We start from the raw sequence: 10891 nt of genomic DNA, 5'->3' as shown, positions 1-10891 counted from the left end.
CAAGTAAAGTGGAAGAGAAACAGCATGTGCAAATCATGGACAACCCCCTCACTGCACAGCTACGGGCTCCCAGCCCTTTGTGAAACAGGGATACCATTCAAGAATGGTGGGAAAAAATAGCAGATGAAAATAAGTGGCTTCAGAAACCCAAGTGAAAAGGCTTGGAGTGGCTGAAGATGGTGGCTTCAGGCCCAAACTGTGCTTTCCCAGTCTTTTCTATTTCTTTTCTAGCCACCGGAATAAGTATAAAGAACACATTGGAGAAATAACACATATAGATTCAAAGACATCAGCTTTAGTGGCTTGGACATGTATCAGGAATACCATCTGTAATATTTTTTTGGCATATAAATTGAGGGAAAAAAATAGAGAAAATAGAAATAACCACCAGACAGAAGAATGGGGAGTGCCAGGGTGAGGTGAAAAGAGGGAGCCATAGCAGCAAAGGTTGTCAGAACTCAGCTGTCTCTACAGCATCCACTTGTGGCAGTTGAGCGTGAGAGGCAGTAGACTGATCTGTCACTTCTCAAACTACACATGGTGCTGGCTTTCAACATCTGCTAAAGAAATGTGAGATTTCCATGAACCCCAGGCTTGGAGCTTGCTGCCCAGTCTTGGGCAGAGATGTAGGTCTCTGGAACTTCTAAATTCCCACGAAGGACTGGGACCCAAGGCTCCCCTAGGGCACTGCTTCTCTTTTTCTCTCTTCTCTCTCTGGCTTTATTAATTCTTCTTCTTTGCCTTGGCCCTTGGCCTGCCACTCCCACTGCCTTCAGACCTACTGGGACCCTGAAGGGCAAAGAGGATGCTGACTGGGAATACTGGCCTCATTCTCTGGCCAGTCTCTCCAGGTAGCCTTGACTTTGGGAGGAAGACCAGGTGAGTGTAACAGCTGCTGCCAATATGAAGGGACAGACCAGGCCTCCTGGATGCTGAACCAAGGGCTGGAGCCAAGACTTGGAGCATGTGTACTGGTGCCTGGAGGCAAAAATCCTCCGTCCTGTGAACCAGCTCCCCTGCCTCTCTCCCCAAACAAGGAAACCACCCAAACATCATGCTCTGCTGCTGGGTGAGACTGAAGGAGTGCTTCTCTGGTAAGTTCTGGGACACTTCCTACTGCTGCATTTTAGGGGTGCAGCCTTAGAATACAAGTGAACCCAAAGTGTCATGAGCATGCTGACCACTTCAGGTGTGGACTCCCATTCAATCATGGACATGGGTTTGGACCTTGTGGGAGAACACAGCAGGTCTTTTGGCCCATTTCCTGTAGGAGGAAGGATTCCAGTGAGAACCTCACTGGGATTTGGGCTCAGAATATTAGCTAATGGTAAAAGAAGATGGTTTTCTTTGAACTTCTACTTTAAGACCCACACAGGAAAAAAATAAAAATAAAAATTAAAAAAATGACACGCACAGGAGGGGGAATGGCTCAGTCAGGGCAGGACTCCTCCCCTAGCACCACCTGTGATATTATCTCAGTGTTTCCCTGGACCCCACATGGGATCCTGCAGATCTTGAGCTCTTTTCACTTCACAGTTACTCTGACACTCTGATATTTAAGTCTGACAAATGCATTACCAAACAGCAGCATTTCCCATCAATGTGCTTGTAGAACCCAAAAGAAAAATGGCAACCGATAAGTGTATTTGTGTGTCGCGTGACACCAAACAAGATGGGCCTTCTTGACCTCCTTGAAGTAAAGAGGCACAGGGCTGTCATAGCCATGCATCCTTGACAGAAAGCCCTGAGTCTTTTCAGATTCCACTTTTCCAGGAACAGAAGGGGCAGATGCTGCCACCACAGGCTCCATGGTCTCCAGGGGTGGGAGCTGCTGCCTGACAGCAGGAGTGGTGGATTAGTATAGCTCAGCCAGATCACCCCAACCCTCTTTTTCCTTACAGGTCTGCACCAGCTTGACTGTCCTAATCCTGGGTCAATGGGGGTTAATAATAAAGTGCCAAATGTCAAATTCATCCTGCTTTGGGATGGGAGTAGCGAGGAGGTGAGTGTAAGGGCAGGTTGGCTTTGTTTCAGCTGCAGGCTGTGAGGGCTTCTGCCTTTAATAAGTCCAAATCCAAGCCAAAGGAGCCTCTGCCATGTTCCAGGAACTCCTTTGGGTTCTGGAGAAATCAAGAAGCAAACAAGGCTGCTTTGGGAAGTGCTCACATGTATTTATTTCACAAGGGGGGAGATGGTGCAGGGGTGACCACCAACAGGATGCCACCCATGAGACACTGTGAACTCCCAACTATAGGTTTTGGTTCTGGGCAGGGCTTGACCTGTGGGGACAGCACTAGGGGGTGATATGAGAAGTGGCAGAAGGGACAGCCTTCCATCTGGGGGACCATTTGGGGTAAGGCCGAGCCACATCCTCCTGGCCAGCAAAGCATGGCCACTCCCACGCCAAGCTTCTTAGCAGCCTTGACCTGATCCAGGCGAGCAATGAAGGGGCAAGCCCAAGGCTACACACATCTGCTCTACCACACACTCAGACACACATGACACGTGGTGTCACACATGCACACACACACATGCAGCCACACACACCCTGCCAAGCACACCACACAGGCACACATACTCATATGCATGCACATGAGTCCATATATTAACTCTGATTTATAAGTGCACCCTAACCAGAGGGCAATTGGAAAAAAATTATTACTCTTTAGAGAGGAATTGACTGCCTTCTCCCCTGTCAGCCAGCAGAGCATGGGCTGAAATGAAATGAGCACAGAGCATCCTCGAGGGTCCTGGCTCCCTTTGCTGTGTTGGCTCCAGTCCTTAAGCTCCAGGTGGAGGCCCCTTGCTGCTCCCCTGAGGCAGCGTCTGTGAGTCAGGGCTCCCTGTTACCCAGGCAGGCAGAGCTGCACTGGCCTGCCTCTAGCTTTGGGGCCCCTCATAACTCTGACTAGCCTGTGTGTTCAGTCTATTCCTGTTTCAGCTCCCTTCAGATAGAGGCAGAAGAGCTTCCCCTTTGCCCAGGCAACCGTGGAAGTGTCAGATCCTTATAAGCCATCTTAGGGAGGGTCCAAAAAACTGCAGAGCTATAGCCGCCAAAGCCACCTGATGGACAGGTGTGGGTGGAGGCTGTCTTGGGTTGTGAATGAATATCTGGACAGAAGCAACCTCAGGGGAAATTGAGTCTCTGGGCCTTGATGCCTCCTCTGAGGAGGGGGAGCTAGGATGTGGCTGAACTCCACCCCTACACTTTGTTGAGGGCTAGAGTGGAATTCAGAAGCTGTTGCTGCAAGAGAGAGATGAGAAAGGAGAGAGGCCCCTGCCAGTCCCAGTCCTGACAGTGGGTGGAAAGATGACAAAGAGGAGATGTGCGTGTTTTTCTCCTTGGTACCAGATCCACACCCAGGCTGCAGAAGAAATGGCTTCTGGGGTCTCAGAGAAGAGTAAGAGGGTACTTTTCCAGGGTACATGAGCCTCATGGCAGCTGAGTGCCTGATGTGGGCACAAAGTCTCCATCTGGGGCCCCTGTACTGCCCTGGAGAAGCCCGGGAGTCCCACGAGCTCCTGCTGGCTCCGCTGTCTCTCCACCAGTGTGGCTGATCTGGAGGACAGGCAGACCCTGCCCCAGGGGCCAGGCTCCAGGGTCCCCAGCTCCTCCTACTACTTGATGGAGTTCTTAATTGTCCACCTCTGTCCTGTGCAGCTGCGGAGGATGAGGTCAATGCCAGCCAGGCCATGGTTCTCCACCTCCAGGCAGCGCCCCGTGCCCTTATTCATGATGGCTCCATTCTGGGAGGAGACAGAGGTAAAAAGAGGAGAAATAGACAGAGAGGGAGGGAGAGAGAGAGAGGGAGAGATTGAGAGAGATTGAGAGAGATTGAGAGAGATTGAGAGAGATTGAGAGAGAGAGACAGAGAGACAGAGAGAGAGACTTAACCACCGTAGTGCCTAGCACATGGACTCTCATGGGGAATAATCCCATTAAAATTCTTTGCACAGGGAGAAGGGTCATTGGGACCACCTCTGGAAACCCTAAAGTCAGAACATAAATAAGCTTCACCAAATTTAAGTGGCTGAACCAGGTAATGAACATTGGTGGGGGATGGTGTCAGAATGGGGAATTTCCAGGGATATTCCTAATCCTACTGGCTATAGGTACTTAGCAGATTTCAGGAAAATCACCTTCACACTCCCTGCCCCAAGATTTGTCAGATTCAACCCAGCCTAGTGCTGCTGCAGAGATCTAAAATGCTGTCTCCCATGGAAACACCCCCATTGGTTCCCCCCAAATATTCTCAGTCCATGCACCTGGTCCAGGGCTGGCAGACCTTTGGTGCACTTTGCTGGGTACCCTTGGGGAAGCCAAATTGCCCTGTGGCCTGCAGCATCCTCACCGGCTCAGGGGTGCTGGTCCTGTCCATGAAGCACTTACTTGGATGAAGTTCCAGCGCTTGTACAGGCTGCTCTTGACCTTGTCACAGTCAAGGAGCTGGGGTAACCGACTCTTAGAGTTGTCCACCAAGCAGCGGGTGTCAGGGAGGAGTGTGGTGGTCCCCAGAGCTCCCAAGTGCAGAAAGCCTTCCTTGGTGTATCGGGCGAGCTGGAGAGAGAGCAGAGCAGCAGGGGAGCAGGAGCCGATGTAGGGGTGACACCATGAAGGGAAACAGAGCTCAGATCTGCAAATTTCACTCATGCCTCTGTCATTGCTGCAGTCCTAGCCACCATCTCAGGCCTATCACACCTCCCGCCCCAACCCAACTCACAGGTGAGCCCTCCCCAGGAGGCCCTCCCCTCTGGCTTGCTAAGCGGGAATGCAGGCTCCTCAGGGCCACTGTCTGATTTTTCCTTAAGCACTCAGTGTTTCAGGAGTCTAGCCTTCTGTCCCGCAACACAGGGGGTGGGGATGGGGCGGCGGGGGGGCGGGGGAGGAATAAGCGAAAGAGAAGGACAGCTGATTTCTGCTTGGCTCTGCTTTCACCTGGCTGGGCCACCTTGAATAATCAGCCTCTCGGAGCCTCTGTTTCCTCCTCATTTGTAAATTGGGATTAATTAAATCTACCCTGCTTCAAAAGGCCCAAAGAGGCAGTGCTTGAAAGAAGAAACAGACATATTAAAAACCATTAAACCTCACAGGTATTAAAATAAATAAACTAAAACCGCAATGAGATACAACATATTAAAAAAGAACTTCTTCCCATTGTGCCAAGGTTAGCATAAGATATAGTGGAGGGAGCATAAAGTACTACAACCTTGCAAAAAGGGGATTTCAAAATACATATGTAGTGCTTTAAAAATGTTTCTCTCCTTTGACTTAATAAATCCACTTTTAGAAATCTATCTCAAGGAAATAATCAGAACTACGAACAGTTTACATATGGGCTATTTATTGCAACATTATTTATAATGATGAAAAAGCAGAAATATCTTAAATGTGCAACACAGTACTGGTGCTTGCTTTCTGCTCCATGTACGGCAAGGAGTGCTAGGAGATTGTGGTAGAATGTGAGAACAGCCACATTCCTTTACTCATCCTTCTAAACACCACCTGTAACATGACTGCAGCAATTTCCATCAGGTGTAGTCTATTTCCCCACCCCTCGATATTGGTGACTTGCTTTGGCCAACAAAGCGTGGCAAAAGCAAGGATGTGCTTGTTCCTGGGTTAGACCTTTCATACTTCCACCATCTTGGAACCACCATGGCCATAAGCTCAGGGTGTCCTGCTAGCAGATGAGACACATGTGGTCCAACCACCCGACAAGTGGATGAGGTTATCCGAGATGAGGTAGCCCACATCAACCTGCTAGATGATAAGAAGTTCATGAATGAATCCAGCCAAAGTCAGCTGAGCCTGGTCCAGATCACAGAACCATCCAGCTGGCCTATATACTCATGAGCAATAATAAATGCATATTGTTTGATGCCATTGAATTTTGGGGTAGTTGTTATGCAGCAATGGCTAACTGATACAGAAATGGTGTTGCGCACCAACATTTCCCCCAAAGGGCCTGCACGATTTCAGTGGCCTCCCCTCTTTTGCCTGTCATGTTGTTTAAAAATCTGTATTCCAACTTTTGAACAAATTCGTTCACCTGTCATTCACACTCCTTTAGGGTCAGGGACTGTGTCTAATTTATTTCATTCCTTGCTAGGAGAGAAGTCACGAACCAAGTGCTCAAAACATGTTTGCGGATGAGCAAATTGTGAATGTGGTAAACGTCACCCTTTAAAAAAATTGCAACATTATTTATAATAATGAAAAAGCAGGAACATCTTAAATGTGCAACACAGTACTGGTGCTTGCTTTCTGCTCCATGTATTTCTTTAAACTTGCAGCCCCATCTATTTCTTTAAACTTTACAAGCATCTTTTGAGGAATCCCTCTGCATACCCAGCCTGAGGACAGGCTTCTGGGAATATAAGGATGGGGATGTGTTCCCACTGAGATGATTCCAGTGTAGGCAGTAAGGGCAATGAGAGAGGCAAGCATGATCTTCATGTTTGTTCTTACAATTCTAAGTGATGACTGGGGTGGGAGTGACAATCATTAATATACAGGTAGTTCCTAATAAATTTTTTAAAAATTACCAGCTTGCACATATCAAAGGCATACGCTGCATCATTTCTTAGCATTGTACAGAGGATAAACAGTGAGATTTTCATAACAACCCTGTGAGATAGGTGCTATTACTCTACCCATTACGAAGATGAGGAAACAGGCATCTGGTCACCTGATTGGGTCCTGGCCTCTCTCCTTGGTCCCTCGAGACCCAGTGGTTGGTGGCCCTGGCCCAGCAGGCGCACCACAGATGGACCTCCTCCCAAGTGCCTGGGCAACTCTGGTCAGGGATGGAGCAGGAGGGCAGTTCTGCTTAGGGACATGAGTGCCTTTTCTCCAGGGGTTAAGATTCTCTGCAGGGGCTCTTGTCTACTGGCAGAAGCTACTCGGAAACCCTCTTCTCTGATCCCCAAAGCGGGGCCCGCCTGGTCTCCCCCTGAATCAAGTGACAGAGCTTATTAAGTGCCCTTGAGAGATATGCGGTTAACATGTGCTTTAAACCCAAATTAGTTCCAAATCAGAGTAATTGTTAGAGGCAAAATGATAAGAAAATCAGAAACCCTCCCTAAACAATGTCTCTGAACATATTTAAATTCACCAAATGCAAAGTGATGAATGACAGCAAGCTGCCTTTATGTTCGGGGAAAGATATACACAGCTGCTTATTGAAATTATGAATCAATCTATTATCCAGCAGGCAAACGAGAAGCACTAAGAACATTAATTAACTGAACTATCTGTGACCCAGATGTTTAAAGACTGAAGCTAAATGCCACTGGGAGTTAGAGTCTCTTCTTTCTGAAGTCTGTCAGGACGTGAAAACAATGAGACCCAGACTACTAGGACCTGCAAAGGCCACACGCCAGCCCCAAGCCATGCGGGCACCAGGTGGCAGGGCGGGTGAGGGGAGCCTGCAAGATTTCTGCTCTGGGGGAAGGCTGTTTCTCGCATCAAAATACAAGGCCACCTGTATAGGCTCTGCTGGCCTGGTCAAAGGGCCAGGGTTAGGGGAACAGTGCTGTGGTCTGAAAGGACCATGGGGCTTAAGTTAGGCCAACAGAGCTCACAGTTGCTTCTCCCCAACAAGGCAGCTGGGTGCCACGTGCTGGGACCTAACGTGAACCACATCCCCCTTTTTGCTCCAGTCCTGGATTAGGAATCTGCCTAGTCCTCTGCCTACAACACCCCCACCATGTTCCCTCCTTAAGGACCTCTGCTCCCTGCCCTCTGCATGTCCAACAGACTTGCCTGCCTTCAGGGTTTCACTCCAGCTCTTTCCCTGCCTGGAAATGCTATTTATCGGCCAATGTCCGTAGACCTCAGTGCAATTCCCTCCATTCCACAATGTCTTCTCTAACTCATCCCCTGTCATCTCCTGTCAAGTCTTTGGCACAACTCAGATCCATATGCTGTAGTGCCTCTTTTCAAGGCGTGGATGTCTCACTTCCTCTTGTCCACTTTGTCCCCATTCACTAGCTGAAGAATGTTTGGGTTGTTTCCACTTCGGGCTATTATGAGAATATGCTGCTATGAGCACTCATATATAAGTTTTCGTGTGAATATATGTTTTCTATTCTCTTAGATATATATCTAGGAGTAGAATTGCTAATTGTTGGGTCACATGCTAAGTCTATATTTAACTTTTTGAGAAACTGTCAGACTTTTCAAAGCAGCTGCACTATTTTTTATTTCCACTGGCAATGAACCAGGGTTTCAATTTATCTACATCCAGCCAACTCTTGTTATTGTGGTTTAAAAAAACATTCTAGCCATCCTAGTGGGTATGAAGTGGTATCTCACTGTAGTTTTGATTTGCATTTCCTTAATTATTAATGATAATGAGCATTATTAGCTATTTGTATATCTTCTTTGGAGAAATGTCTGTTCAGATCTTTTGCCTATCTTTTAAATTGTGTTGTCTTTTTATTGTTGAGTTGCAAGACTTCTTTCTATTTCTCAATGCTAGACCTATTTAAGATATATGATTTGTTAATATTTTCTCTGATTCTGTGGGTTGTTTTTCACTTTCACTGTCCTTTGAAGCTTAAAGTTTTAAATTTTGATAAGTCCGATTTATCTATTTTTTCTTTGGTTACTTGTGCTTTTGATGTCATATCTAAGAAACCATTGCCAAATCCAAGATCCTAAAGATTTATCCCTGTGTTTTCTAAAAATTTTATAGTTTTAGCTCTTACATTTAGGTCATTGATCCATTTCAAGTTAATTTTTATATATAATGTAAGGTATGGGTCCAAATTCATTCTTTTTCATGTGGACATCTGGTTGTCTCAGTATCATTTGTTAAAAACACTATTCTTTCCCTATTGAATTGTCTCGTTGTCTTTGTTCAAAATCAGTTGACTATAAATGTGAGGGTTATTTTCTGGTCTCTCAATACTATTCCATTGATCTATGTCTATCCTTATGTCGGTACCACATTGTCTTAATTATTACAGCTTTTTGGTAAGTTTCAATTCTTCTTTTTCAGTATTGTCCTGGCCATTCAGGATCTCTTGCATTTTCATATGAATTTTAGGATCAGCTTTTCCATTTCTGCAAAAAAGACAGTTGGAGTTTTGACGGTGATTGTGTTGAATCTGTAGATCGGCTTGGAGAGTGCTGCCATCTTAACAGTGGTGAGTCTTCCAATCCATGAACACAGGATATCCTTTCTTTAGGTCTTTCTTTTCTTTCAATAATGTTTTGTAGTTTTCAGTGTACAAGACTTATACTTCTTTAGTTATATTCCTAAGTATTTTATCTTTTTCGACGCTATTGTAATGATGTTGTTTTCTTAATTTCCTTTTCAGAATGTTCATCACTAGTGCAAGCAGTATCCTTCTCTGAGAACTACAGGCCGCCATTCTGGTACCTCATGGTCACTCAGAGCTGCAGGCTCTGCAAGTTCCCTTGGTACCTGCTTCCACAGAGCCAGGCCCAGGTGTTGACTGCCCACCCCCACTGCAGAGCCACCCATATTTCCCTGCGCCTGGGCCTCACCCCAGTTCACTCTTTCATTCACTTTATGTGACTCTCTGTCAGCCAATGCTCTGCCAGGGTCTAGATTTTAAAAATGTATCCTTCCTCCTCAATCCCTAGCCTGGTGTCCTGGGCCTTCACTGTCCTCAGAGAATCTGGCTTCCCACTTTGTCGAGAAGTTATCTCTCCTACCCTTCAAACCCTGACTTCCTTCCCATTTCCTCACTTCCTTTCAGTGTCTGCCCTCTCCTCACTCTGCAGGTACCTTAAGCCATTATTTCTCCCTTCTCTTTCACTTCTTCCAAGCTACAAACATAACCAGATATTTAAGCCCAGAAAATCTTTTCTAATCACAGCTCTTATTACCTCCTAATTTTGTCCCTGAATTTCCTCTCTTTAATTCTTTAGTGCCTTGCAATTTTCTACTATTACTATTTATTGGAATTGCTCTCTTGAAGGTCAACAAAATCCATTAATTATCAACTTCAATTGCTTTTTCTTAGTCTTTATATTGGGCACCAACTGTGGGCCAGATGCTGTGCTGGGTGCAGGTGATACCACCCACCTCTCCTCCCTATACCCACTGTCTTGGAGAGCTTGCCATTCTCAGGGCTTTCAGTGGCATCTATATGCTAACTTTGCTAATTGTGCCAAATTTCTATCTCCAAACCAAACCTTCTAGATTTGTATCTCTAACACCCCATTTAACATCCACTTGTATGTCTAATAAGCATTTCAAATTTATGTGACTCAAACCAAACTCCTTCTTTCCTTTGCACCCTCCCATCCCCTGACACTCATCCAACATTGGTTCCATCTCGGTAACGACGACGCCATCCTTCCAGTTGCTTAGGCCAAGCACTGTGGCTTAACCCTTTATTTGTCTCTTCCTCTGACCTACCATATTCAGTCCGTTAGCAAAGCATGTCCTGATTTCACCTGCATTGTTCCAAGTCACCTTCGTCTCTCAACTAGATTAGTGCAGTGGCCTCCTAATTTGTCTCCTAGCTCCCACTCTTGCCTACATTGGTCTTTTTTCAATATAGCATTCAGAGTGATTGCTTTTAAAAATATCATATTATTTAAAATTATATTACTTTAAATTGAAACCAGGCCATGCCAACACTCTTACTATGAACTACAAGACCAACACAATTTAATAATAGCTCCCCGAGCTCAACTCTACCACTCTGCCCCTTGCTCATTTCACTCCAGCCACACTGGCCTCCTTGTTGGTCTGTTAACAGGCCACATTTGTTCTTGCTCAGAGCCTTTGCACTTGCTGTTCCTCCTCTCTTGAATGCTCTTCCCCCAGATAGATGAATAGCCTACTCTCTCACCTTTTTCAAATTTATGCCTAAATGTAATCTTCTTGGCGATTCTTTCTCTTGACTC

At 46.2% G+C, this 10891-nt stretch overlaps 1 protein-coding gene across 1 annotated transcript in view; it reads right to left on the bottom strand.

Moving 5' to 3' along the window:
• Window positions 1-3332: 3332 nt before the first annotated feature.
• GALNT17 (polypeptide N-acetylgalactosaminyltransferase 17) overlaps window positions 3333-10891 on the bottom strand; it is a 427244-nt gene continuing 419685 nt past the window's right edge. Inside the window, exons 10-11 of the mRNA XM_011366965.1 lie at window positions 4391-4558; window positions 3333-3747 (exon numbers count right to left, since the gene is read on the bottom strand). Coding sequence (XP_011365267.1) covers window positions 3619-3747; window positions 4391-4558 — 297 coding nt within the window. The 3' untranslated portion in view covers window positions 3333-3618. The remainder of the gene's footprint in view (window positions 3748-4390; window positions 4559-10891) is intronic.

Source organism: Pteropus vampyrus, unplaced genomic scaffold (assembly GCF_000151845.1).
Source record: "Pteropus vampyrus isolate Shadow unplaced genomic scaffold, Pvam_2.0 Scaffold128, whole genome shotgun sequence".
Taxonomy (NCBI): Eukaryota; Metazoa; Chordata; class Mammalia; order Chiroptera; family Pteropodidae; genus Pteropus; species Pteropus vampyrus.
The sequence above is the reverse complement of the archived record's forward strand: the minus strand, read 5'-3'. Positions and strand labels throughout refer to the sequence as shown.